Raw genomic sequence first — 27,550 nt, forward strand, 5'->3', positions numbered from 1 at the left:
AGGGCTGGGAGCTGGACACCTTCCCATGCGTCAGTCTCAGCTCTCTGCCCGGAGCAGCCCCTTCAGGAATGGGGATGACACCACACACCCTGCCGGGCTGCTGGTGTGAGGGGCAGAGGAGAGGGTATTGGGAAGCAATTTACAGAAGGCCCTGGTGGCTCCACCTCGACTTGCTCTTCCCTCTCCCTCCCCCTTTCTTTTCTCTCCTGTTTTCTTTGTCTCTCTTTCTGCTGTTCTCTCTCTCTGCCACTTTATCTGCATCTTCCTGTCTCTGTCTCTGTTTGACTCTGACTCTCTTTCCTTTATTGCTGCCTTTCCCTCCAGGGATAAACCTCCATATACTTCTCTGTTCCACCTTTATAGTCCCCAGTTACTCTTTCCACACACCCCTCTTTTCTGTGCCTTGCTGCATGCTTTTCACTCCATCTTTTTCTACCCTTCCTGTGCCCCACATCCCTTGTCTCAGCCCCATCTCTCTTGGTTCATCCCCCCTCCCACAGCTATAGAAAGAAGCGGAGGCTTGGGTCCTTGGAACATCAGCAGAACATGCAGAAAAAGGGTCTTAAGCCCCTCTTCTCTCTCGGTAGTGTCAGTGTCTAGGAGATTTCAAACAAGTCTACACTTGCAGAGATAGAGCTGGGAACTGAGGGGTGAGGCCCGTCTGTCTGCCACAGACATGCCTTTGCTCAAGTCACTTGCTGGTCCTGAGCCTTGGTTTCCCATGAAAAGCGAGCTGCTCCAAGGGTGTTTACAGCCTCCTCTGTGGATTATGTTGCCTTAAAAGCCCAGGTTCCTATGTCTCCTAGGGAGGGAGTTTGGGGCAGGATCTTCACGCTGGGGAACATGATCGCCCCTCCTCTCACCTTCTTGTGGTGGTTTGGGAAGGTGAAGCTGCAGATATGGGCAGGTCTAGTGTGCTAAGACTTTTACTCTTGGTCTGGGCAGGAGAGAGGCCTGACCAGGATCATGCTTTAAGGAATATGGGGTGTGGATTCAAGACGCCTGGCTCCATGTCCATTGTCAGCTCCCCAGAGCAGAGGCCATGACATCACTGGTCCCTGGCTCATTGCCTGCCACACAGACGGGGTTCAAGAGACATTTGTGGAGCAAGTGAGGAAGAACCTGTGTAACACTACAGGCTAGGGTGGGGAGAGGGGAGGAGCAAGTCCTGGATGGGAGGCATAGGGGGAGGAGAAGAGGGATTCAAACAACTTTTTTTTATTTTTATTTTTATTTATTTATTTATTTTTTTCAAACAACTTTGGGTTGAACTGAGGGGAAGTTGACAGATAGGAGCACTTGGACGAGGGGGAGGATCTCAGGATGACCGTGGGTGTCCTTTTCAAGCCTTCATCCTACACCTAGGACCAGTTACCCCCACCCTACACCAACAAGCTCTACATTAGTGCAGCTTTCACAGTTCCCCACCTGTGGCCTCACAGCTACCTGGTTTGCAGAGGGGAGTGAGGATCTTTGTGTTAGAGAGATCCCTCTGATGTGGGAAAACGCCATTTGTGTTTTAAAGGTATGTACAGATCCATTTATTTACCCACGTGTCATATGCTTGCTTATACCTGAAACAGTGCTTATTTTTCACCAGTTATGAATTTTTGGTATTACCTTTAGACAAGTTTTCCAGTTAGCACAAGGCCTTCCTAATAGAAGACAGAAAGGTCCCTCTGGGCTGTTTGGGAAAGACCAGGGTGTGACCACAAGAACCAGGTGTCAGCTGGGGCAGGGCTGGGTCCTGTGATGGAGATGAGGTTGGCAGGATTGGCTGAGGAGTATGGGATTCAGGCCAAGGCCAGAAAACCTGGAAAGAGGTGAGGGCTTTGGGGGTGAAGGATGAAGAGGGGGCAAGAGATCAGGGGACGCTTCTCCTGCAAAGACCGTTTCACCACCTCCCTGGCTACCTGAGGAAGGGCCCCCTGGACAGGGCCTGCTCTTTAGAGTTCAGAACACATCCGGGTTTCCCACTGCCTGCCTTGAGAAGGGATCCAGGCACAGATTTGGGAGTCCCTTTCCATCTGGCTCCGGCAGCCCCTCCTGTGAGTCCTCTTGGACTGACTGCTAGCCTCTTATCATCCTTCACTCATGCCATTCCCTCACTGGAAGTGGAACCATTCTGGCAGCTGCTTATGTACTGCCTTCTGTGTGCTAGGCTCTCGGCCTGTGCTCCTGCTAACCTCTGACCACCCTAGGGTGTAGGCATTTTTATTATTCCCACTTTGCAGATGGGGACGTTGAGACTCAGAGAAGGAAAGTCACTTGCCTAAGATCTCTAGCCAGTGAGAGGCAGAGCCAGGACTGTGATTCTGGCTGGCCCTCTGAATTAGTTCCACTCATAAATGTTTATCAAGAGCCCACTGCTAGGGATCAAGCTCTGTTGAAGATGCTCAGGAACCTTGCCTGCCTCTGTATGAGGGGTACAAATCCCGTCTCTTCCACAAACTCACCAGGACACCCTGGGAAGGGGGCTTCTCATGTCTGAGCCTTATTTCCTCCTCTGGGTCATAACTACTACCTCATAGGGGTCAGGGAAAGAGGACATACAAAATGCAGTGTCACCTGACAAATGGCCATGCCCTTCCCTCTTGCTCTTCTCCTCTCTGAATCCTGCCCATCCTCTAGGTTCCAGGTCTTTTAAGCTTTTATGTTTGTAGAACATTTTTTCCAAAAACACTGCCAATATTCATTGACTATTGAGATCCTCATCACTACCTTGTAAGGGAGGAATTATTATCTTGATTTTACAGAAGTGGAAACTGAGGCTTTGATGACTTAAGTACTCTGCCTCAGGTGCTTGTCCCTGTGCAGGATCCATTTAAGTCATTCATTCCACGTGTCTGTTGAGCACCCATTATGTGCCCGGTGTTTGTTGGGCACTAAAGATGTAGCAGGGAGCAGAACCAGCACAGCATACTTTCATGGAGTTGACAACTAGAGAGGATGCAGATCTTTTTTTTTTTTGAGATGGAGTTTCACTCTTCTTGCCCAGGGTGGAGTGCAATGGCGCAATCTCGGCTCACTGCAACCTCTGCCTCCCGGGTTCGAGTGATTCTCCTGCCTCAGCCTCCCGAGTAGCTGGGATTACAGGTGTGTGCCACCACACCTGGCTAATTTTTTGTGTGTTTTTAGTAGAGACGGAGTTTCACCACATTGGTCAGGCTGGTCTCGAACTCCTGGCCTCAAGTGATTCACCTGCCTCATCCTCCCAAAGTGCTGGGATTACAGGCATGAGACACTGTGCCTGGCCTGGGGATGCAGATCTTTAAGTGCAAATATCAGTCAAATACAAAATCAGAAACTGGTAAGTCTGACCCAAAGAATAGACTAGAATAGGGAGCCAGGAGAGAGGGCAAGGTTATTTAAGCCAAACCTTAAAAGACGAGTAGGATTTTTAACAAGGCAAAGAGCACAGGAAGAGTGTTCCAGGCAGAGGGAATGGGACATGCAAAGGACCTGGGGTTGCAAAGAGCATGGTTTAAAGAACAGAGAGGAGACAGCATGGCTTGGAGCAGGGTAGGCAAAGAGGAGAGTGATAGGGGAAGGAAGGGGTCAGATGACATAGGACTTTGTAGATTGGGTTAAGGTGCTTGAGTTTTATTCCCAAACATGGGAAGCCCCTGGAGAATCTTAAGCAAGGGAGTGACACCACCTGATTACATTTTAGAAAGACCCTGTCTGGGGGCTGGGGGGAGACAAGACTATCTGAGACAGGCATGGAAGAAGGGACGCCATTGGGGAGGAGGCCACTGAAGTCACTTGGGCCAGAGGTGGTGGTGACCTGGACTGCAGTGGGAGGAGTAGAGGAACCAGAGAGCAACTTTGGAATTGGTGACAATATCAAGGCTCAAAGAAGTGGAGAGCAGAGAGTGAGAGTCTGACCCTTCCACACCTGAGCTTTTCCTCTTAGCAGGTCAGGTGCTACTTTTTCCCTAGGAGGCTGTGGGAAGCCTCCATGAGGCAGGTGCCTGGGTTGCTTCTATTTGGTGTTCTCCATGTGAACCCCAAAGTGCCCCCAAAGTTGGCACTGAGAAGTGTGTTGCCAGACCGGGGTCTTGCATAGATGTGAATGAGAGGCCTTCCCTTAGGAGACTCCATGGAGGAGGTGAGCTCTGAGTAAGGTGTTATAGGAAATGAATAGATTTGAAGGTGTTGGCTCCCCTCACAACTGGTCTTTCTGTGTGAGCTTAGAGAATCTGCTAGGGCCCCACAAAGTGGGACTGGGGAGCATTGTGCAATCTGCATCCCAGAGTTGTGACTCAAGGTGGGCAAGTGACCTGAAGGCACTTCAGTGAATGGTTCATACTGGCAGAAGACCATAACTGGGGACAGGGATGGGAGACATGTGAATGTCTCAGACAGCAAAGCCCAGGTCAAAGTCCAGTGTTTCCTGCTGAGCCAATGGTACAAAGGTGGCCAAGGGTTTGAGGGAGAGGAAGAGAACAGCAGATGGTAATGTGGTGGACTTTGGAGTCCAGCTGCCTGGGTGCCAATCCTGGTTCCATCTGTGTCTCTAAGCAAATGATTTAACTTTGTTGGGTATCAATGTCTTCATCTGTAAAATAGGTATGTTAACAATGCTTTTTTGTAGAATATTGAGAAGATTCAGTGAGAAAATGCTTCTAAATATTAATAGTAGGTGGAAGACTTCTTTTTAACTTGTCTAAAGCAGAACTTTTTGTTTTGTTTTGTTTTGTTTTTGTTTTTTTGTTGAGACAGTGTCTCACTTTGTCGTCCAGGCTGGAGTGCAGTGGCGCAATCTCTGCTCACTGCCACCTCTGCCTCCCGGCTTCAAACGATTCTCCTGCTTCAGCCTCCTCAGTAGCTGGGATTACAGGTGTGTGCACCACACCTTGCTAATTTTTGTATCTTTTCTTTTTTTTTTTTTGAGACGGAGTTTTTGCTCTTGTTACCCAGGCTGGAGTGCAATAGCGCGATCTCGGCTCACTGCAACCTCTGCCTCCTGGGTTCAGGCAATTTTCCTGCCTCAGCCTCTTGAGTAGCTGGGATTACAGGCACGCACCACCATGCCCAGCTAATTTTTTGTATTTTTAGTAGAGACGGGGTTTCACCATGTTGACCAGGATGGTCTCGATCTCTTGATCTTGTGATCCACCCGCCTCGGCCTCCCAAAGTGCTGGGATTACAGGCGTGAGCCACCGTGCCCGGCCAATTTTTGTATCTTTAGTAGAGATGGGTTTCACCATATTGGTCAGGTTGGTCTCGAACTCCTGACCTCAAGTAAATCACACACCTTGGCCTCCCAAAGTGCTGGAATTACAGGTGTGAGCCACTGTGCCCGGCCTAAAGCAGAACTCTTGATACCCTTTCCCAAGCTTCTCTAGGAGCTTGTATCCATCTCAGTAAATGGTTGTCACACCAACAACCTAGACATCTTCCTTGATCCCTCACTTTCCTTCAAATGTCCAGAGCTCAGAGTTTGCTTCAATGATGACAGGCACAGTGTCTCATGTGATCTGGGCCAATACAGTTCTGTTAAGTTAAAGTCCTCTAAATCGGTGTAGAGCACCTTCTGTAGGCAGGACCCTCTGTGGATGCTGCTCAGGGTCCACACAGTTCTGAGAGAGGCACGGAGAGGTTGAATGGCTTGCTGGAAGTCACACAGCCAGGACTCAGCAGTCTTTGCAGAGGCTGAGAGAGGCCAAGGCCACTTCTAATTCTTGAGCCTCCTAGTATAGTAAGAATGGAAGAATACTGAAATGGAGTTACAGACCTGTGCTTTTAGCAATGACAACAATAAAATACCACATTAACTGATATTTATAAGGTCAATTCAGGATTTATTAAAATAAAATTCATAGTATCTTACAGGTGGTGTGGTCTGGCAGTGTCGCTTAACTATAAAGTAGAAAATACACATCTTGTTTTAATTTCATCCCCTCAGGAATGTGACACATGGGCCAAGTGACACAAAGGTCACAGCTAGTCCTGCAGCTGGGACCTAACTATCTATTTATGTGACACCTTTTTAGCTATCCTCAGTTGGTTTTGCAGAGATGCAAGAGGCCCAGGACCTCACGGACTTTGGAGAAAGAGAAACGTGCATGTGATCAGTATAACAGCAAGGCCTGGGGCAAGGGGAGTTGGACTCTGGAATCGGCTTGCCCATGACTGACTCTGGGCAAGTCCTTGCCCTCTCTGATTCACCCTGGGGTGCTCCTCTGAAAAGGGGGTGGATAATAACAGCCCTGCTTTAGTGGATTGTTGGGAAGATGCCAAAAGATGATGCAGAGAATGCATGTAGCACATGCCTGCACCGAGCAGGTGCCATGTAGCTGCTTTTGTTACTTAGTAGAGTAATGGGATGGTCTAGGGGCCTGGGGCATCAAGGCTTGAGAGCTCCCCAGGAGCATGGCCAAGCTGAGCTCCCCTGTGTCCCCAGCTCCTGGCACAGGATCTGGTACAGTGGGTCCTTTTTGAAGGTGTGGAACTGAATCGTGTGGAAGAGGCTCTTGCCCAGGCTGAGCAGGAGTGGAGCACCAGGGGAGAACAGGGAAGCCGAGTGGAGGGCCTGGCCTTTGCCTTCTTCTCCCACCTTGTGAGGACAGGTGGGCGCTCCCATTCACTCCCTTTTGCAGGGTGTGGAGGTCATTGCCCCTTTGTCAGCTTCTTCAATAAATCAATACCAAGCACCTCCTGGGCTGCAGGTCTGGAGACACAGTGGTGAACAGGACAGACTACAAGCTAGTGTGATTATTATTATGTTCTAATCTGAATGTTTAATGTGGGTTCACATTAACTCATTATTAAAAATAAGTAAAACAACAAGTGAATGGATAGAGAAAGAGGGCTCCGTCCAGCCTAGTGATGGGAATACACCATGAACCAAGGATTATGATTAATCCAATTTTGTGCACCTGGGATCCTTCTAAAAGACAGGATGAGACATAATGGGACACACATGCTCCCTGTGCTGGCATAAACATTCAGGTTGGGGGAAAAGAGGTAATAAACAAGCATGTGACACATGTAAGCTTGAAGGTGAGACAGCAAAAAGTGCTAGAAGAAAGTGCAGTCTGGTAGAGGACATAGTGATGAGAAGGGCCATGTGAGGTAGGATGATCAAAAGGTCTCTGTGGAGGGGGTGTTTAGGTGTAATTCTGGAATAAGTAAGGGGACAAGCCATGGGAACACTATGGGAACACCTCCTGTACCAGGCAGGAGGAAGGACAAGAGCAAAAGTCCTGAGGCAAGAGGAAGTGTGGGCGTGGATTGCAGGAACAGAAAGGCAGCCAGCTTGGAGGAAGTGAGTGAAGGGGGTGGGGAGAGAGGAGTTGAGGCGGGCAGAGGCCCTTCGGAATGAGGCGTCTTGAAGCTGGCTCGCTTCGCTGGCCTTCTCTGTGGCCAGTGTTGAGTCGTTAGTACCCTGGACAGCGGCCTTGGCCCCTCTGAGCGCTGCTGCTATGGGCATTCCCTATTGATATTAAGTCTGTTTCTGGGCAGTGAAATGGGGGTGGGGAAACAGATGATATGGCAGTGAGCATGACTCGGCCCCTGCCCACAGGAAGCACACAGTCATTGGACAAGATGTTAATGTACAGTTTAATGAATTTTTCCTTGTTTTTTTGAGACAGTATTGCCCTGTTGCCCAGGCTGGAGTGCAGTGGCACGATCTTGGCTCATTGCAACCTCTGCCTTCCAGGTTCAAGCCTCAGCCTCCTGAGTAGCTGGGATTATAAGCATGTACCACCACACCCAGCTAATTTTTTTGTATTTTTAGCAGAGACAGGATTTCACCGTGTTGGCCAGGCTGTCTCAAACTCCTGGCCTCAAGTGATCCAGCCTCAGCCTCCCAAAGTGCTGGGATTACAGGTGTGAGCCACAACACCTGGTAGTTTAATGAATCTTGATCGAGCAAACATATGTGCACTCATCACTTGGGTGGAGACATCAAAGGCACCCATAAGCTCCACTTCTGTGTGTCCCTTCTTAAATATACTCTTTTCTCCCTGCTGCAGGTAACTACTTCTCACTTTTGGGATAATCATTTGTTTGATTTTCTGCAGTGTATCATTTAGTATGTTCAAATTTTAATTTAAAAAATGAGTACAGGCCAGGCTCAGTGGCTCATGCCTGTAATCCCAGCATGAAGGGAGGCCGAGAAGGGAGGATCGCTTGAGCCCGGGAGTTCGAGACCAGCCCATGCAACATGATGAAATCCTGTCTCTACCAAAAGATACAAAAATTAGCCGGTATGGTAGTGTGTGCCTGTGGTCCCAGCTACGCAGGAGGCTGAGGTGGGAGCATTGCTTGCTGGGAGGTGGAATTTGCAGTTAGCTGAGATTGCACCACTGCACTCCAGCCTGGCTGACAGAGTAAGATGACCCTGGCAAAAAAAAAAAAAACCCGACCCCCCTTCAAAAAAACAAGTATATCTCATTATAAAAACTAAAGTCATTACAGAAGAGGTTATAATTAATTACCTTCCAGACTATTTCTTCTACATTTGCTTAATACTTGTGCACCCATAGAAAATATTTAGTTCTAAAAATAGATGTATGTGTTTTACATCAATGCTATCAAATTGTATAAATCGTTCTGCAACTTGCTTTTTCACTTAACAGTGTCTTGGAGAACTTTTCATGTCCATGTCTCATTCTCTTTCATAACTGCATAGTATTCCTGAGTATGAATGTATTATAATTTACTTAGTCACTGTCCTGTTGGTGGCATCTAGACTGTTTCTTATTTTTCTCAACCTCAAATCTTGATGTAGTTAGTGAACATGTTTGTTCTTAGGGTGTGGTGGCAAGTATTATATTTAAGACTAAGTTCCTGGCCGTGCATGGTGGCTTCTGCCTGTAATCCCAGGCAGATGACTTGAGGACAGGAGTTCGAGACCAGCCTGGCCAACATGGTGAAATCCCGTCTCTACTAAAACAAAACAAAACAAAAACTTAGCCAAGCACGGTGGCACAGGCCTGTAATCCCAGCTACTTGAGAGGCTGAGGCAGGATAATTGCTTGAACCCAGGAGGCAGAGGTTACAGTGAGCCAAGATCGTACCACTGTACTTCGAGGTTCAAACCTCAGCCTCCTGAGTAGCTGGGATTACAAGCATGCACCACCATACCCAGCCTGGGTGTCAAAGTGAGACTCTGTCTCAAAAAAAAAAAGATTACGTTCCTGTCAGCCAGTGTTACTGCCCCCATTTCACAGATGAGGAGCCTGGGGCTTAAAGAGGGAAGTCATCTTCCCAGGGTCACACAGCAAATGAATGGAGGAACCAGATTCCAAACCCTCGTCTGACTGACTCCCAAACTAGTCATTATGTGTACTTGTATAGATGGTTAACCATCTGCAGGGCAGTTGTCCTTACCCAACAAACATTCCTGGAGCCCTGGCTAAATGCAGGCCCAGTGCTGGGCTCTGAGTCTACAAGAACATGTCAAACTGAGCCCTGTCCTCAAGAAGCTCACAGTCTGTAGGGACAGCCTCATTGGGAAGTGACTCAGTGCAGTACAATTAGTGCTAAAGTCCAGGGATACTGCCTGGAGCTGTGGCAAGACTAATGTCAGGGAAGACTTCCAGAGAGAGGAGATTTGAGCAGAGGCTGGTGGGTACAGAATTTGTGGCAGACAAATGCATGCGTGAGGCATGGGTTACATAGGGGAGCCCAAGTTATTGAACAGAGGAGAAAGGTGAGCTCTGAGGGTGAGACAGCTGAGGAGGTTGGGAGGCACCATATCCATTTGGGTTTGGAGAGCCAGCCTTGGATTTTGTTCTGTGGACCATGGGTGCCTGGAAGGATTTATTCATTCAATAAATAAGGTTCAAGCATAAACTCTGTGCCAAGCACTGTTACAGCATCAAGAATACCACAGTGAACAAGACAGAAAAGGACACCTATCTTCAGAGAGCTTACATTTTAGAGGGTGAAACAGACAGTAAAGTGAATAGGCAGCAATTGAATTCCAGAGTGCTCTGAAGGAAATAAAACTGGGAATGGAGCGGAGCGTGACTAGGGAGGGTTTCTCTGAGGAGTGGCCTTTGAGCAGAGTCTTGAAGGATGAGAGGAAGGGGAGGAGGGTGGGGAACAGCATTCAAGGGGGCTGGCAAGGTTGAAGGCCCGACGTTGGGGACAAAATTGGTTTCCTCTTCCTCCAGTGTGGCTGGGGCATGGTACTCACGTAGCCAGAGGGGAAGTCCTTTAGGGCCCTAGAGGCCATGGTAAGGGGACTGGGTTTGTCCTGGGGGGCAGCAGGGCTGGAGGGCTCTGGGTCAAGACCATGGGCTCTTGCTTTTCAGCCTCTGGACAGCTCCCTGCACTGGGAGTTGGGCGACAGCAGAGGCCTCTGAACCTGCACAGTTGGTGCTGGGTGAGTGGGAGCTAGAGCAGAACAGGAAGTGCGCACGTGGGCTGTGGAAAGCCTAGGGTCAGCAGCAGGGGGCTGGGGGCTTCTGGGCCAAAGGTGGAGCCTCACTGGGGAAGGCCCAGGGCCAGGTGCCTGCTCCTACAGCTCATTTGGAGACCCTGGTGAGCACATGGCAGTGGATGCTAAGGGACCCTGTTCCTGGGGGATCTGCAATCTGAGTGAGACTCGCACCAGCCAGGCTGAGGAGCAGCGAGCTCAACGCTACAGCTGAAGCACAAGCTTTGGGGTCAGCAAGCTTCTGGGTTCATCCCAGCCTAATTGTGTGACTGTGGGCCTCAGCTTCCTAATCTTTAAAGTAGGAATAATAATGGTCTCTCCCTCATAAGATGACAGTGAGGAGTCAGTGGGTTGCTGAGTATACCCGGCCAGGGCCTCCTTAGAGTAGGTTGGCTGTGCTTTACTTCCCTATTTGTCAGTGGTCAGTTGAGCCATCAGTTCATCTCACTCGTTCTTGTTTCTTTCAAGCTATAGAATATTAGAGCTGGGGCCTGGCGCAGTGACTAATGTCTGTAATTTCAGCACTTTGGCAGCCTGAGGCGGGTGGATCACTTGAGGTCAGGAGTTTGAGACCAGCCTGGCTAACATGGTGAAACCCTGTCTATACTAAAAATATAAAAATTAGCTGGGCGTTGGTAATGCATGCCTGTAGTTCTAGTTACTCAGGAGGCTGAGGCAGGAGAATAGCTTGAACCCAGGAGGTGGAGGTTGCAGTGAATAAAAATAAAATAAAAGACTATTAGAGCTGAAAGAAGTCTTAGAGTGCTTCTCCAGCCCATCTCAGACTTATATCTGGGGAAACTGAGGTCCAGGAAGTTCAGGGGACTGGCTCTAGATCGCTAGAGGGCGAATTTCAGAATAGGGACTGGTTGGTCTTTTGTTTGTTTGTTTTTGAGAGACAGAGTCTCGCTCTGTTGCCCAGGCTAGAGTGGAGTGGCGTGATGTCAGCTCACTGCAACCTCTGTCTCTCGGGTTCAAGAGATTCTTTCCTGCCTCAGTTTCCGAAGTAGCTGGGACTACAGGCATGTGCCACTATGCCCAGCTAATTTTTGTATTTTTTAGTAGGGTTTCACTATATGTTGGCTAGGCTGGTCTTGAACTCCTGACCTCAGATGATTCACTCGCCTCGACCTCCCAAAGTGCTGGGATTACAGGTGTAAGCCACTGGGCCTGGCCAGTTGGTCTTCTTTCATTTTCTTTGATTCACATTGCAGTGCTTCTTTTCTTACATGAGGCAAATTGGGAATTCTGGTGGATGCGGAAAATTGGTGGTGGGGGTAGGGTATGTTGAGGAATGTTTGTGTCCATGTGAATTTGTTAAGCATCTGCTGGCTTCCTGGTCCACAGACCTTGCTGCTTGGAAGATGCTGCTTCCTGACTTTCCCCCTGGGACTGACCCAAGTGCCTTCCCCATATCTGCTTCCCATCTCACTGTCTTTCAGTGATGACCTCGCATCCACCCAGCCACCCTGGCCCAGCACCCAGTTCCTATCTCCTGCTCCTGTAGACTCCAGCTTGAATGTGTATCCTTATCCTGATCCTCATGGCTCCATTCTCCCCTGCCACTGTCCCAGCCTCCCCACCGGTCATCCTTTCTCCAAATTCCACCCTACCAGCCTGTCCCCACATTCATCCCCAATAGAACTTCCTTACACAGAATCCTTCTGCTCATAAGCCTTCCATGTGCACTTCAAATCCAGCCTCAAAGGAACTTGAGGACAAACTTGGGGAACCAAGGACAAGTCCCAAGTTTGTCCCTACCTTGGGACCTTCAACCTCGCCAACACCCTTGAATGCTGTTCCCCACCTCCTGCCCTTCCTCTCATCCTTCAAGACCTCAGGTTCTACCCTGATCTTTCTTACCTGAGCTTAAGCTCTTCTATCTGCCCCAATCTTCTGTGGCAGGAAAGATACTTTAACGTACCTGGACTTCATTATTGACTTCTCCATGACTTCTACATTTAGCCAATCACCAATTCTTACTTCCTGTCACGATCACCTGATGGTGATATGGAACTCATCAGCTTCCTCACACTGACCCTGATACCCCCATTCTTGGTTCTTCACTGTGGCCTCCAAAGCAGCCAGGGTTGTCACAAAAATGTTCATAGAACCATGCCACTCTCTTGCTTGAAACCTTCTCAGAGGTGTCCCGTTGTTCTTTAAGTCCCAAATTATTACTGTGGCCTGCAAGGCCCTGTGTGATCTGGCCCTGGCTGCCTCACCACCTCACACCTTGTCTTCTGTCTTCTCTTCTTTGTTCACTCTGCTCCAGCTTTATAGGCCTCCTATCTGATCCTGGAATTGCCACGCTGTTTTCTGCCATGGAGCCATCACCACCTCTGTTCCAATTGCCTGGAGTATCTTCCTCCGCATTCTTTGCCTTGAGAATACTGTGTCCAATTGCTATGTAAATGTGACTTCCTTGGGACACTTTCTGCAACAACACTTTTCTGTACCCTTTGTTTACATCGGGTATCTTCCTTCCACTTTAAGAGTCAGGGTCTCTCTCTGTTGCCCAGGCTGGAGTGCGGTGGCATGATTGTAGATCACTGTAGCCTCGACCTCAAGCAATCTTCCCACCTCAGCCTCTCAAGTAGCTGGGACTATAGATGCACACCACCACACTCAGCTAAGTTAAAACAATTTTATTTTGTAGAGATGGGATCTTGATATATTGCCCAGGCTGGTCTCAAACTCCTGGTCTCAAGCGATTCTCCTACCTCAGCCTCTCAAAGCACCAGGATTAAAGGTGTGAGCCACCATGCCCAGCCTCTCCTCTACCTATTCTTTTTTTTTTGGGACAGAGTCTTGCTCTGTCGCCAGGCTGGAGTGCTGGAGTGCAGTGGCACGATCTCTGCTCTGCAACCTCCACTTCCTGGGTTCAAGCTATTCTCCTGCCTGAGCCTCCTGAGTAGCTGGGACTATAGGCATGTGCCACCGTGGCCAGCTAATTTTTGTATTTTTAGTAGAGACAGGGTTTCACCGTGTTGGCCAGGATGGTCTTGATCTCTTGACCTCATGATCTGCCCACCTCAGCCTCCCAAAGTGCTGGGATTACAGGCGTGAGCCACCACACCTGGCTCAATCCTCTACCTATTCTTGAAATAACTTTTCCTAACTTAGAATTACATATTTATTTGACGGCTTTTTATTTTTTATTTTTTATTATTATTTTTTTTTGAGACAGAGTCTCACTCTGTCTCCAGGCTGGAGTGCAGTGGTGTGATCTCGGCTCACTGCAACCTCTGCCTCCCGGGTTCAAGTGATTCTCCTGCCTCAGCCTCCTGAGTAGCTGGGATTACAGGTGCCCTCCACCCGGCTAATTTTTGTATTTTTAGTAGAGGCAGGGTTTCACCATGTTGTCAAGGTATTTTTATCCACTCCAGTCTTCCTCTCAGACTGTTAACACTCCTTGAGGTCAGATTTTAGATCTAGCTCACCTCTGGGTCCTCAGCTCCTGGCACAGGGCTTGGCACCGAGGGACGTGAGGAAATGTTTGAATTGAAGGGTATGGGGAAGGGTTGGTCAACCTTCAGCCAGGAGCTGATGGGATCAGGAATCCAGTGCATTGCTGAATATCAAGAAATAGACTTGAAGGCTGTGGGCATTGGGTTGTGAGCTGCAGAGGGATTCCAGTGTTGCTGACTGGGCAAGGAGTGGCTGGCTGTTGCTGTTGTCTCCTGAAGGATAGGTAGCATTTCAGCCCTCCAAGAAGGAGCTCTAGGGCTCAGTACAGAGAGAGCAAGCTGTCGGGGACAGACCTGGGCTTAAATTAACCTGACTCCACTACTCATGCTGTGTGACTTGGGGCAGGTGACTTCACCTTTTTGAGGCTCAATTTGTTAGTAAAATGAGGATGATAACAGAGCTTAACTCCTCAGACTGTCATGAAGACTTAGAAATAATGTATTGGTTCAAATAACACAGAGTAGGCCGGGTGCGGTGGCTCACGCCTGTAATCTTAACACTTTGGGAGGCCAAGGTGGGTGGATGACTTTGAGCCCAGGAGTTCCGAGACCAGCCTGGGCAACATGGCAAAACCATGTCTCTACTAAAAATACAAAACTACCTGGATGTGTTGGTGCATGGCTGTGGTCCCAGCTACCTGGGAGGCTGAGATGGAAGGATGGCTTGAGCCTGGGAGGCAGAGGTTGCAGTGAGCCAAGATCATGCCACTGATAATGAAGACAAAGAAGAAGAGGAAGAAATATTTTAAGTCCCTGAATACTGGATACTCCTAAACAGAACTTGACTTTGACTTAGGGCTGCTGGAGAAGCAAAGGGGGCACTTTGGGTCTAACGGGCAAAGCAGGTGTGTAAACAGGAAATAGGCTTGAGGCAGGATGTGGTGGCTCACGCCTGTAATCCCAGCACTTTGGGAGGGCAAGGTGGGCAGATCGCTTGAGCTGAGGAGTTCGAGACCCGTTTGGCCAACATGGTGAAACCCCGTCTCTCCTAAAAATACAAAAATTAGCTTGGCGTGGTGGCACGTACCTGTAATCCCAGCTACTCAGAAGCCTGACACATGAGACTTGCTTGAACCTAGGAAGTGGAGGTCGCAGTGAGCCGAGATCCTGCCATCGCACTCCAGCCCGGGTGATGGAGTGAGACTATCTCACACACACACAAAAAGCCTTTAAAAATAAAGCTTAATTGAATTTTTTTAAAAGGGGGAAATAGGATTGAGCCCAGAAGCCAGGAAAGTGGGCAAGTGTGGCAAGCAGTGTCTAGGGTGGGCCAGGGCTGAGACTGGGCATGGTTTGAGGGTATCTGAGGCCCACTGGGGGACTGGATGGCCCTGCAGCAAGAGCAGACACATCCCTTTGTCTATGTGTTTGTTTGTCACCCCTATCATCCTGTTTTCCTGCCTGTTTGGGTTCCTAAGCTAGCTTTCCCTAACCCCTCTAGAGGCTGCCCCTGGCCTGGGTGCTACTGAAGCCTCGTGTGCTTAGATGCAGCAAGGAGGCTGGACAGAGGAAGGTGGATATCAATGAGTCTTGGGCCCAAGTTCATCTCCTGGCCCAGCCATGGACTCAGAGTGTGGCCCGAGGCTTGGTCTCCCTGTGTCCTGCCAGGCTGGGGGTCTGAGGGGACTCTCTGAGCTCCCACATGCCACAGCCTTACAGATGAAGGCAGTGCCTATGGGGAAAGAACCCTTGGGTCCCCTCAGAGCAGGGATGATGCTGGGGGCTGAGTAGAGAGATCACCAAAGCAGCAGGCATTTGGAGAGAGGTTGGGGAACTGAGCCATAGAGAGGGTCCCCAGGGGTGGCCAAGAGGAAGAGGCTATGGCTGGGGGGCCCTGAGGGGTGAAGAATCTTGCTCTGCTGTCCCCGGTGGGCTGACTGCTCCCCCCAACCACTCCCCGCCGGGCCCCCGGGGGACCTCGCTCTAATAATGTATTTGATCGACTCGCCGGCCGCGTACAAGCGATTATTGTCTTGTCGGGAGTCAAACGTATCGATCCGGCGAGAAATATGAGCGGAGCAATGGGGCCCGCGTGTCAGTTACCAGCCCCGCTGGCCCTGGGGAGCCCCCTACGTCTCCTTTAATTACTGCTCAGCCCTGAGCCCAGCCTGGCCTCCCCTGTGCCGCCTCCCTCCCAGCTCCCTGCACCTCAAGTGGCCCCCACTGCTCCCCAGCTCCCATACCCTACCTGCCTTGCTTAGCATGACTCGAGGCCTCTTCTGTGGCAATGAGGCCACCATCTCCCACTGCCTGAACCTCCCCATTCTGGCTGCCAGGCTGTACCCACCCAGTGTCCTCCAAACTCCACCCCTCTATCCTCTCTTGGGCAGGCCCATCCTCTTTCAAGATCCCCTCACCAGGCCCAGCTCTGGTCTGAGGCACTAAGAATGGAACTAGCATGGGAGGCAAGAAGGATGGGGCGGTTTCATCTTTCAGGGAATGTATACAGCCTTCCCCAGCTCCAGGACTGAACTGCAGACCTGGCCACACTGGAAGTGGGTGGTCCTTCTCTGCTGGCTCACCCTAAGGGGCTGGAATGGGGTCACGTCCAAAAGCATGCTCCTGACATGGATAATGCTGAATCTGTCCAGGGTGGAGAACAGGGGTGGCTGGTGAGGTTTTGCTCCCCCAGTGTCCTATGAGCCCCATTTCCAAGCCCCCCCAAAACAAATCCTAATTAAAAACAAAGCTTACTGCGGAAATATAGCTTCGAGACAAGGCTCCAGGACCCACCGCCACCAGGCTGCTCTTGGGAAGACCCTCATGTATAGAAATCCTGTGGCCAGTTGCTGTGTGGTCTGTGGATCTCCTCTGTGAAATGGCCTTTTACAATATGGGATGTTGTGGAGTGTAGATGCCTGGAAACTGTCCCCTCTCATGTGCAGATACGAGAACTGCTGGTCCTTCCTGTTGTGCCCACCTGCCTGCCTGGGTATGTCTGGGTGCACAGGGCATGTGTGCCATCAGGGGAGGGCACTCCTGTAGTTCTGCCTGTGGTATGCCCTTTTTGAGTGTGCCTGTGTGTGAGTGTGGGTGTGAGTGGCCAGGAAGCCTGCCTGGGCACATATGTGTAGAAATGCCTTTGTGTCTTGGGTCCATGTGAGGAAGTAGAGGGGGTATCAGTATATGGGAGTAACCATCGTCAGCAGGGAGGGCTGGTGTTGGGGCCTGTGCACAAAGATGTGTTCATGCATGTCTGTGTGTGCACACGTGTGTGCGATGTGCTGGGGTCCACGTGGAGAAATAGTTGTGTGTGGGGGGGTGAGTTCAGTCATCTGTGCCTGCACCTGTGGTTTGGGGGGCACTCCAGGCTTGCCTGCACCTGTGGTTTGGGGGACACTCTAGGCATGGGATGCAGTGTGTCCTGCTGGGCCCAGGTAGGCAGATGAGGTGTCTGGGGATGCCAGGCAGCCCGGCAGCCTCGGACCCCGGGTACCAAGAAGAGGAAGAGGGCAGCGGACTCGGGCGCGCCTTTGTCTGAGCTGCGGTGCGCCGGGAGTCCTGCGCCTTTGTGTGACCCTGGCAGGTGTGCGCGCGGGGGCGTTGGGGGGGGGGTGTTGGGGAGGGGAGCGGAGGGAGGGGCTCCCTCCTCTGCAGCCGGCCCCGCCCTCCAGCCCATTGGCTGGGCGCTGCCGCCCTCTGGCGGGCGCGGAAGGCGCCGAACTGGGAGCGACGCAGCGCGAAGAGCCAGCTGGCAGCTGGGAGACCTGGTGCTCCCCTCCGCCGGAGCCGCCTCGGGCGCACGCTATAGGCCGGTGACTTCTTGTAGCTCCAGGCCAAGGCCCCGACCCACCGTCCCCACTGCCACTGCCCACGGGCACCACTTTCTCCCAATGGTGACACCCAACAGCTCACCTGCAGATAGGCACAGAACTTGCTTGATCTTCCCTGCTACGGCGTGCTTTTAAGCTTCAACGCTTCTTGGCTCTGGGCCCTTGAGAAAGCTACTGCTCACGTCTCTGAACCTCAGTGTTTTCATCTGTAAAATGAGGCAAATAACAGTGACCACCACATTCGAGTTGGCACCTGTCAAGAGTGAGGCACAGGGTCAGGCATCGGCAAAGTCCTTTCTCCAATAAGCTGCAGGCTGGTGTTGTATCGTTGTTGCTGTTGTGGGCCCACCTTCTCTCCCAGATCCCCTTGCCCTGTTCCAGATTTGTTTACCTCCATGGGGGCGGTAGAAGTGGGGGGGGGAAGGCAACTGTTGCAGGCACCTCCTGGATCGCAGTGGTAGGAGTGGGCTCTTCTAGCCTGCTTATCCTCTGCCCCACTAGCCCCCACACCCCCAACACACACACATGATTTGGGGTGGGCCAGGCTGCCAGGGCGGATCTGTGGGCCAGGGTATTTTCCCTTCTGAAGGGGGTGGACCGGCCCTGTGGTTTCCTCCCTGAGTGACTTCCGGCAGGGAGGGCTCAGCCCCCAGAGAGGGTGGGAAGATGACACAGTTGTTCCCCCAGCCCTGGTGGGGCGGGCAGCATGGTTCACTCCAGCATGGGGGCTCCAGGTAAGGGGGCTGGTGCCTGCGCCACTGCTCAGAGGACAGGCAGCACATTTAGTTTTGCTCTGCAGGCCCTCCCTGCCCCTCCTCCTCAGCTGTCTCCATTGTCCTTCTCCTCTGTACTCTAGCAACTCCCTCTCTCCCATGCCGGGTACCCCCCAACCCCCACAGCTCCTCTTTGCCCTCCCCTTTCACATCAGGCACTGGAACTTCCAACCCCTTCTCCTCTTCTCTATTGCCCTGTTCCGGGGTTCTGGGGACAGGAGGGAGGGAGCTGGGTGTTAATAGCCAGATCTCATGTGGAGAACCAGTGGGGTTGGTGACAAGGGTGATCCTTGGATAAGGACTGCAAAGGGATTGGAATGCTAAGTTGCTGGACTTGGGGGGGTGTCATTCCCTATTGAGTGGGTGTGTGCACATCTGGTACGGGGGTGTGTGTGTGTGTACAGTAGTTCTGAGTGCTCTGAGTGGGACTGCTGTGTGCTTGTGAGTGTAGGGGGCTGTTGTGCTTGCATTGTGGGGTAGCATTGGTGATGATCCCCTGGCTCACTTCTTCACTTTATTCACCTTAGATGTCACCTCCTCAGGGTGGCCTTCCCTGACCTCCCCATTTAAACTGGCACTGATCCCGTCACTCTCAGTCCCCTCACCCTGCTTTATCTTTCCCCCTTATCCTGCTTTATCTTTTCTTCAGGGCACTTATCACTGCTAAGTGCTGGGAATTTCATTATGTGTTTGTATGTATGCTTATTAAATGCCTCCTCCACCAAATGTCAATTGATTGAGTGAACATTGTGCACCAGGCACCGTCTAAGGTGATTTATAGCTGTTGGCTCATTTAGTAGAATGTGTACATGTCTGTCTGGTGATGGCTGTCACTCAGCAGTGTTGATGGAAGCCTTAAATGAGATAATACATGTACCATGCTTAGCACAGTGCCTGGAACATGGCAGACACTCAGCCCTTCATGCCTGTTTCATTTGTGGCTGTGCAGGCATGACCATGGGCACGAGTCTCAGTTTGGTGGTATGTGCTGTCCCATATGCGCCATTGTGTGCAGGCATCCCTGTGTCCTCCACCAACATGTATCTATTGAGCAGTTCTGTTCTTGGTGTTGGAAATACAGTGGAAAGGGCAGCTCAGGTCTGTCCTCCTGGAGCTCCCAGTTTGTTGGAGAAGACAGACCTGTCACCAGTGACAGCACAAATGGGTCAGTGCTGGGATAGAGGAGGCCCAGGCAGAGGGGTCAGGGCCAGGGTCCATACCTGTGGACTGGGTTCAGAGGTTAACCCTGGCCATCTTCCAGGATGAGGTGACTCTGGGTATGTGTGTGTGAGTATGTGTGAGCATGTGCATGTCTGAGTGTGTACCTCTGGCTAGACTGATGTAACAGTGTGAGAACGTGTGTAAGTACATGCGTGTGTACACATATCTGAGTCTGTAAGTGACTGGGTCTAGTGTGTAGGGGTGTGTGTGTCTGTGTTCAACTCTGGGTGTGTGAGTTTGTGTACTTCTTTGTGTGTCTGGCTGGCTCTGTGTCACTCAGTGTGAGAGTGTGTGTAAATGCATGTGTGTACACATGTCTGTGTGTGTGTTTTGCATATATGCCCATGGCATCATGTCTGGGCATGTGTCTTATCTGCAAACGTGTTCACATTTCTGTCTGGAATCTGCACATCTGTTTCTTGTGGTGTGTTGGCCAGGGCCTTGCCTGCCTGTGGCCGTGGGGTGTGTACTGTTGGCAGCTCTTGCCTGCTGTCAGCACAGCTGTGGAGCCACCTCTCTTGTTGTGTCTGCTGCCTGTATCTCCATCCGTCCCTCCTGACAGCTCAGAAGTGTTCACTCCCTTGAGGCCACCCAGGGACAGCTGTGGGGTGGGGAGGGGTGAGGTGCTGCTTCTAGGGAGGATGGAGACTCAGACAGCTGGACCCACAGAGGTTCCCAGCAGCACCAACCTGCCCACAGGGGCTCCCAGGCTGTACCTTGATTGAGGCAGGCTGCGGAGGCAGGGGACCCAGGGGACAGGACAAGTGGGGCCAAGAGGGGTGAGGGGCAGTCCTTGGGCCCTCTATATTTAGCCCCATTTTCGGTAAGTGCTAACGAGAAGCTGGCCTAAGTCTGCTAAAACTGGCGGGGTGGGGGAAATGCAGAGGAGAAGTGAAAGTCCGGGGAGGGAGGAGTGGGAGGGTGGAGAGAACCCAGAGTCCCAGGCCTGGGGCAGTCGGGCAAGCGAGTGTGATCTCAGGGCTGGGCAGCGCCTGGGGAGGGGCCTAACCTGAGGAAGGTGGGATTCAACAGGCAACATGGCTTCAAGGGGCCTGGTAGGGCTTTGCATTACTTTTCTCTTCCAGTTCCCCTAAAAAATTACACATTACCTAGATGAGGGTGGGAATGGCTGTAAATAACCAACGAATTTTTTGTGTGTGAGTAAGGCTTTGAGAGGAGCTTCTGAAGGTGCCAGGGGATGGAGCACATTAGAATCACCTGGAGGTGTCCGAGCACGGTGGCTCATGCCTGTATTCCCAGCACTTTGGGAGGCCAAGGTGGGTGGATCACTTGAGGTCAGGAGTTTGAGACCAGCCTGGCTAACATGGCAAAACCTTGTCTCTACTAAAAATACAAAAATTAGCTGGGCGTAGTGGCGTGCACCTGTTATCGCAGCTACTTGGAGGCTGAGGCAGGAGAATCGCTTGAACCCAGGAGACAGAGGTTGCAGTGAGCCAAAATCACGCCACTGCACTCCAACCTGGGTGGTGGGTGACAGAGTGAGACTCCGTCTCCAAAAAAAAGAAAAAAAGAATCACCTGGATGGGCTTTTAAATATCTGGATGTCCAGGTCACACCCTGTACCATTGAAATTAGAGAGTCTAGGGTCAGGACAGGCATCAGTATTTCTTTAGAGTTGAATGACAGTCAATGGGCATCTCTGCCTGGGCTGAGGCTGAGGCTGAGCCATTTGACAGACCCTCCAAGTCCATGGTTGCTAGTGCCCTGGAATCCCTGTTAAGGTGTCATTTGGCTTTTAGTCCACAGTGGAAATGGAACTCCCTGTTCATTCCTGGTGGAAATGATCTAACCCTTCTCTCAGATTGAGTTCTGATAGGGGAGGTGGAAAGAAAAGGGGCAAAGGGCAACAGCTTGCCATTTTGCTGTGGCCCAACCAGGTGTGGGGCAGGGAGTATGCAGGGATATGTAAGAGTGGTTGGGAGAATTTAGGGAGAATAAGGATAAGATAATGGAGAAAGTTTTCCCTCAAACCACTCTTGTCTTTCCAGCCACTGTCCCTGCAGAGGAAATCTTACCTTAAAGGTTTAAGTTAAGGTTTCTTGGGGATGTTAGAGTGGGTGACAGTAGAGACAGCGGTTTGTTTTAGACAGGACTGGCCCCTGGTCAGTTAGAGGATTCTTGAATGCATTGATTGATTGATTCATTCATTCATTCCAAAGACATATTCCTAGGCCTGTGCAGCAATGACTCCAGCCTGGGCTTCTGAGGCGCCCACAGTTGGGGTGGAGGTCTCTGCCCAGGATGGTCAGGATGCGATGGAGAACAATACAGGGGCAGGGAAGCCCAGAGGAGAGAGACACTGGCCATCTGGGGAATCAGGGAGTACTTCATAGAGGAGGTAACATATGAGCTGAATCTTAAAGAGGAGCAAGAGTTTGCTAGTAGAGAAGGAAAGGGTCACCCAGGTGGGAGAGGAGCAGAGGCAAAGGCCTGGGGGAGGGAGATCAGGGCCTTGGGGCCACTGCCATCCACTGACCCACATGTCTTCTGTTAGGCAGTGTTTGGGAACCTGAGATCAGACCTGCTCTTGAAAAATTCCCAGTCTGATAGGGGAGACATATTGGGGCCCAGGTAGCTACAGTTGCCTCGTTAAGACAGTGACAAGGGACTGTGTTCGTGCTCTCCCCTGGTCTTTTAACTTAAAAAAAAAAAAAAAGACAGTGACAAGGGAAGGTGCTGCTAGGGTAAGGGGAGCTGGAGAGAGACCTGGCTGGGAGCTGGTGGGCATCAGGTGGTGGTTTCATAGAAAACAGAGCTTATGGCTGGGCGTGGTGGCTCACACCTGTAATCCCAGCACTTTGGGAGGCTGAAGCAGGCGGATCACAAGTCAGGAGATCGAGACATCCTGGCTAACACACTGAAACCCTGTCTCTACTAAAAATACAAAAAAGTAGCCTGGTGTAGTGGCACTCGCCTGTAATCCCAGCTACTCGGGAGGCTGAGGCAGGAGAATTGGTCGAACCTGGGAGGAGGAGGTTGCAGTGAGCCAAGATTGCACCACTGCACTCCAGCCTGGGCGACAGAGTGAGACCCGTATCAAAAAAAAAAAAAAAGAAAGAAAGAAAACAGAGCTTATGCTGGTCCTGAAGGATGTGTAGGGGGTCACCAGGTGGACAGATTGGGGAACAATGTTCCAGGCAGAGGGAACAACCCATGCCAAACCCTCAGGAAATGTTTTAAATGTCAGAGTGCAGGTGTGGTGGCTCACGCCTGTAATCCCAGCACTTTGGGAGGCCAAGGCAGGAGAATCATTTGAGCCCAGGAGTTTGAGACCAGCCTGGACAACATAAGGAGACCCCATCTCTACAAAAAAAAAAATTTTTTTTAATTAGCTGGATATGGTGGTGCACACTTGTAGTCCCAGCTACTTAGGAGGCTGGATCGGGAGGATAGCTTGACCCCAGGAGGTCGAGGCTGCAGTCAGCCATGATTGTGCCACTGTACTCCAGGCTGGCTGACAGAGCAAGACTCTGTCCCACAATATAAATATAATAAAATAAATAGCAGAGAGACAGTAGGACAGGGGTGGGAAGTAGTAGGAGACAGAGACTGCTGCAGAGAGGGACATTCAGCAGTTACCATCCATTCTGGGCTAGCGATGCTAGGAACCCAGCAATTAGTCAGACCAGGCCTGTCCCCTTGGTCTTGTGGGGAAGGAACCTGGGCACAGCTGGGGGCTCAGGGATGGGACAGCAGGAGGGCAAGGGCTTTGAGATGCTGTCTTAGTTTGCTAGGGCTTCCACAGAGAAGTACCACAGACTAGGTAGCTGAAATAAGAGAAATTCATTTTCACAATTATGGAGGCTGGAAGTTGGAGACGAGGATGTCAGCAGGGTTGGCCTTTTCCAAGGCCTTTCTCCTTGGCTTGGGGTCAGCTGGTCTTCTCCTGGGTCTTCATATGGTCTTCCCTCTGTTCCCATCTGTGACCTAATTCCCACTTCTTATAAGGATATCAGTCAGATTGCAGTAGGGTCCACCCTAATTACCTACTTTATCCTAATTAAGTATTTAAAGACACTATGTCCAAATACAATTACATTCTGAGGGACCAGGAGTTAGGACTCCAGTGTATGAATTTTGGGAGATGCAACTTGGCCCATAGCAGAGGCTAAGGATGAGTGTGGACTTTCTGGGCTGGCAATGGGGTCTGAGGCTGCCTTGATCTGTGGGTGGGAGAGAGATGTCCAGCTAGGTGGGGAGTGTAAAACCTACACAGTCTGCTGTCTGTCAAGCAGAACCCCCAAGCAAGGGGAGATGCTCAACGTGGTTGAAGAGCAGTGTGCATTAGCTGCAAGAGAAGAGCAGTGGAGGGTGGTGGGCCGGCCCCTGGAGGCCAGGCCCAGTAGCCTGGATGTTTCTCCAGGAGGTAGAGAGGAGTCAGGAAAGGATTGCCCTTAGGCAATGTGGAGCTTGGCTGGAGGGAAGGAGGCCAGAGGAGGCTGGGGTTCCAGTTTTAGGGATTCTAGGAGGGGTGGGATTCAGGACCAGATTAGACTTAGTGGTTGCCTGAAGTAGGGCTAAGGTCTGGATGAATGAAAGTTAGGATCAGGCAGGATTCCTGCCTTTACTGCTCCAGAGTCAGGACAGCCTTGCTTCCCAGCTCCCTTCTTGTCCTTCTTATCTCTTGTATCAGTAGCCATTTAATGCCCCATCCCCAGGGCCAAGAAATAGGACCTGAGCTCTGGTAGTGTCCTGGGCACCCACTCCCCACCCTCAGCAGTCTGTATCTTTTTTTTTTTTTTTTTCCTTTTTTGAGACAGAGTTTCCCTCTTGTTACCCAGGCTGGAGTGCAATGGTGCGATCTCGGCTCACCACAACCTCTGCCTCCTGGGTTCAAGCAATTCTCCTGCCTTAGCCTCCTGAGTAGCTGGGACTACAGGCATGCGCTACCATGCCCAGCTAATTTTTGTATTTTTAGTAGAGACTAAAAATTTCACCATGTTGACCAGGATGGTCTCGATCTCTTGACCTCGTGATTCACCCGCCTCGGCCTCCCAAAGTGCTGGGATTATAGGCGTGAGCCACTGTGCCTGGCCCCATTTTTTTTTTTTTTTTATTAATTTGAGACAGAGTCTGGCTCTGTCATCCAAGCTGGAGTGCAGTGGTGCAATCACGGCCCACTGCAGCCTCAACCTCCTGGGCTCATGTGATCCTTTTGCCTCAGCCTCCTGAGTAGCTGGGACTACAGGTGCACACCACTATGCCCGGCTAACTTTTTTTTATTTTTTGGAGAGACGGGGGTTTCACTGTGTTGCCCAGGCTGGTCTCAAACTCCTGGCCTCAAATGATCCACCTTTCTTGGTGCAGTGTGCATCTTAATGGGACTGTGTGCTGGCTTTTTGCTTTTTAGCTTTTAAATGTTTTCTTGCTCGTTAAAATGTAAGTGTATATAGAGAAAAGTGCTCAAATTTTAAGTGTACAGCTTGATGAATTTTTGCATATGTATAGACCCTGTAACCACCAAACCAGATTCTTTCTCACCTCCTGCAGGCTTCCTCACATCCTTTCCTGGTCAGTACCCCCAAGGTGCTCACTCTGACCATGATCATCTGCTATCAGCTTGCCTGTTTTTGAATTTCCTGTAATTAGAATCATAAATTATGTCTGCCTTTGTGTTTGGTGTCTTTCATTCACCCTCATGTCTCTAAGCTTCGGCCATGTGTATGAAGCAGAAGTTTGTTCTTTTTCTTTCTTTTTTTCTTTTTCTTTTTTTGAGATGAAGTCTCAACTGTGTTACCCAGGCTGGAGTGCAGTGGCACAATCTTGGCTCACTGCAACCTCCACCTCTTGGGTTCAAGCGATTCTCCTGCCTCAGCCTCCTGAGTAGCTGGGATTACAGGTGCCTGCCATTACACCCAGCAAATTTTTTGTATTTTTAGTAGAGACAGGGTTTCACCATGTTGGCCAGGCTGATCTTGAACTCCTGACCTCGTGATTCACCGGCCTCAGCCTCCCAAAGAAGTGCTAGGATTACAGGCATGAGCTACCTCACCCGGCCAAGTTTGTTCTTTTTCATTGCTGTGATGTGTTTCGTTGTATGGACGTACCACATTTTGTTTATCCATTCACCTGTTGATGGCCCCCTTGGGCTGTTTCCAGTTTGGGGCCATTATGAAAAGGCTGTGAAAGTGTTTCTGCCCATTTCCTTTAATGGGCAGGACACGTGTTTCTCTTGGGCAGATGCCCAGGAGTGGACATGCTGCATTTTAGGGAGAGGGCATCTTTTCAGCTTTTCTGAACGGTGCTTGTATCAATTTACACTCCCACCAGCAATGCATAACCTGTCTTTTTAATTAGGACTTTAAAACTCAAGCCACATTTCACATTGAATAATCCTCAATTGCAAAATTTCTAGACTTTTTTTTTGCAGTTACTGAGTTCTTCCTATTTCCCTCACTTTAGCTCCTTTTTTTTTTTTTTTTTTGAGATAAGGTCTTGCTCTGTCACCCAGGCTGGAGTGCAGTGGTGCAATCACAGGTCACTGGAGCCTTGAACTCCTGGGTTCAAGCGATTCTCCTGCCTCAGCCTCCCCAATAGCTGGGACTACAGGTGTGTGCCACTGTGCCCAGCTAATTTTTGTATTTTTAGTAGAGATGGGGTCTCCATGTTGCCCAGGCTGGTCTTGAACTCCCAGGCTCAAGAGATCTGGCCGCCTCAGTCTCCCAAAGTGCTGGGATTGAGGCTGAACCACTGTACCTAGCCTAGCTGCTTTCTTTAAGTATCTTGGTGCAGAGCACACTAGAGTTGGACAGCTCCTTTAGTAGGGGTGGGGTCGTGGTTTAGGTAGGGATTTTGGAGTGAGTTATGGCAAAAGTTTAGATCAGGGACAGGGTCTCAGGACAGTTGAGAGTCAAAGTCAGATGAAGGACTTGAGCCATTTGGGTACAACTTGGGATTCAAGGTGAGTAAGTGGACTAAGGATGGGTTGGACTGAAGCCCAGATTTGTCCTGGGGTCTAGGACCAGGAAGGGTTCGATTTGGTTTCAGGATGAGCTTGGGTGGGCGACTGTTGGAGATGAGATAGCTGGAAGTCAGGACTCAGGGCCATTAGGTTAGAGTGGCTCAGATTAGAAGCAGGAACACTGGAGGCATGAAGACCAGAGATCCAATCAGGTCACGTCTGCTGTCTTGCTGTGCTTTTGGGGAGGTGACATCCCTTCTTGGAGCCTCAGTTTCCTCCTCTATAAATCGGGGTTATATTAGCACTAACCGCTAATGTGAGCTGTGAGTCATATCTAGTTCTGTTCTTGGCACTGGTGAGCACTCGCCTTTCTGTGAAAAGTATCGGAGCGCTTTGAGGACAGGCATTTGTCTCTGTGGGTTTATGTCCCTTGGTGCCCAGCTTGCTGCCTGCTACCCTCCCTTGGCCACCTCCTTTCATTTCCTGGGCCTAGGGAGCAATAGAATGGGGTTGTATTACAGGAGTGGACTTGAGGCTGCAGCTGGGGTTCAAGCCTGAAGTCCTAGGTCAGGTTTAGATTGGAGGACAAGCTCAGGGGTAGAGCTGGATTGAGCTGAGGTTACAGAGGATCAGGGTGGGGCTGCTAGGCTTGTGTGCTAAACGTAAGAAGGAAGGCCTGGTGGGAGTGAGATGTGGACGGGGAAAGTGGTGGGCTGGGGAGAGGGCCAGAGGGCGGCTGAATCACACTCAGAGATCTGACAACTGCCTCTTTTGGGAACGCTGCAGCCCCATCACATCTCCGAGGCCCCTCTCAGAGTGGAAAACATGTCTCACCCGAAACCTGGTGGGGCAGGACGGGAGCCTGGGTGGCTCGCCTGAGGAGGAGGCCCAAGGCTGCTCTTGCTCCTTTTGGACATCACCAGCCTCCTCCTGGGCAGCTGATACCTTCTCATGACCACCTTCCACCTCCTGCCCTACCCTGTGCTGCACTG

The 27,550-nt window shown here is 50.7% G+C and overlaps 1 protein-coding gene and 1 long non-coding RNA gene across 14 annotated transcripts in view; one reads left to right on the forward strand and one right to left on the reverse strand.

The window, feature by feature from the left end:
* Positions 1-1,084: 1,084 nt before the first annotated feature.
* Positions 1,085-18,147, reverse strand: LOC105723482 (uncharacterized). The gene is made up of 3 exons (XR_001108833.2): positions 18,034-18,147; positions 17,725-17,848; positions 1,085-5,696 (listed from the first exon to the last, which is right to left on the reverse strand). It is a non-coding gene; the product is annotated as an uncharacterized LOC105723482 (long non-coding RNA).
* A 165-nt stretch (positions 18,148-18,312) lies between these two features.
* The window catches only part of POU2F2 (POU class 2 homeobox 2), a 44,602-nt gene continuing 35,364 nt past the window's right edge, over positions 18,313-27,550 (forward strand). For 11 of the 13 annotated variants that reach the window (XM_064381253.1, XM_064381256.1, XM_064381255.1 and 8 more), the window contains exon 1: positions 18,313-18,376. In XM_064381253.1, coding sequence (XP_064237323.1) covers positions 18,349-18,376 — 28 coding nt within the window. In that variant the 5' untranslated portion in view covers positions 18,313-18,348. Of the gene's footprint in view, positions 18,377-20,746; positions 20,914-27,550 lie in introns of those variants that run through there. The other 2 variants (XM_064381251.1, XM_021670390.2) reach the window with 1 other exon arrangement.

The sequence above is a fragment of the Aotus nancymaae genome, unplaced genomic scaffold (assembly GCF_030222135.1).
Source record: "Aotus nancymaae isolate 86718 unplaced genomic scaffold, 86718_ANA_hifiasm-v0.15.2.pri h1tg000028l, whole genome shotgun sequence".
Classification (NCBI taxonomy): domain Eukaryota; kingdom Metazoa; phylum Chordata; class Mammalia; order Primates; family Aotidae; genus Aotus; species Aotus nancymaae.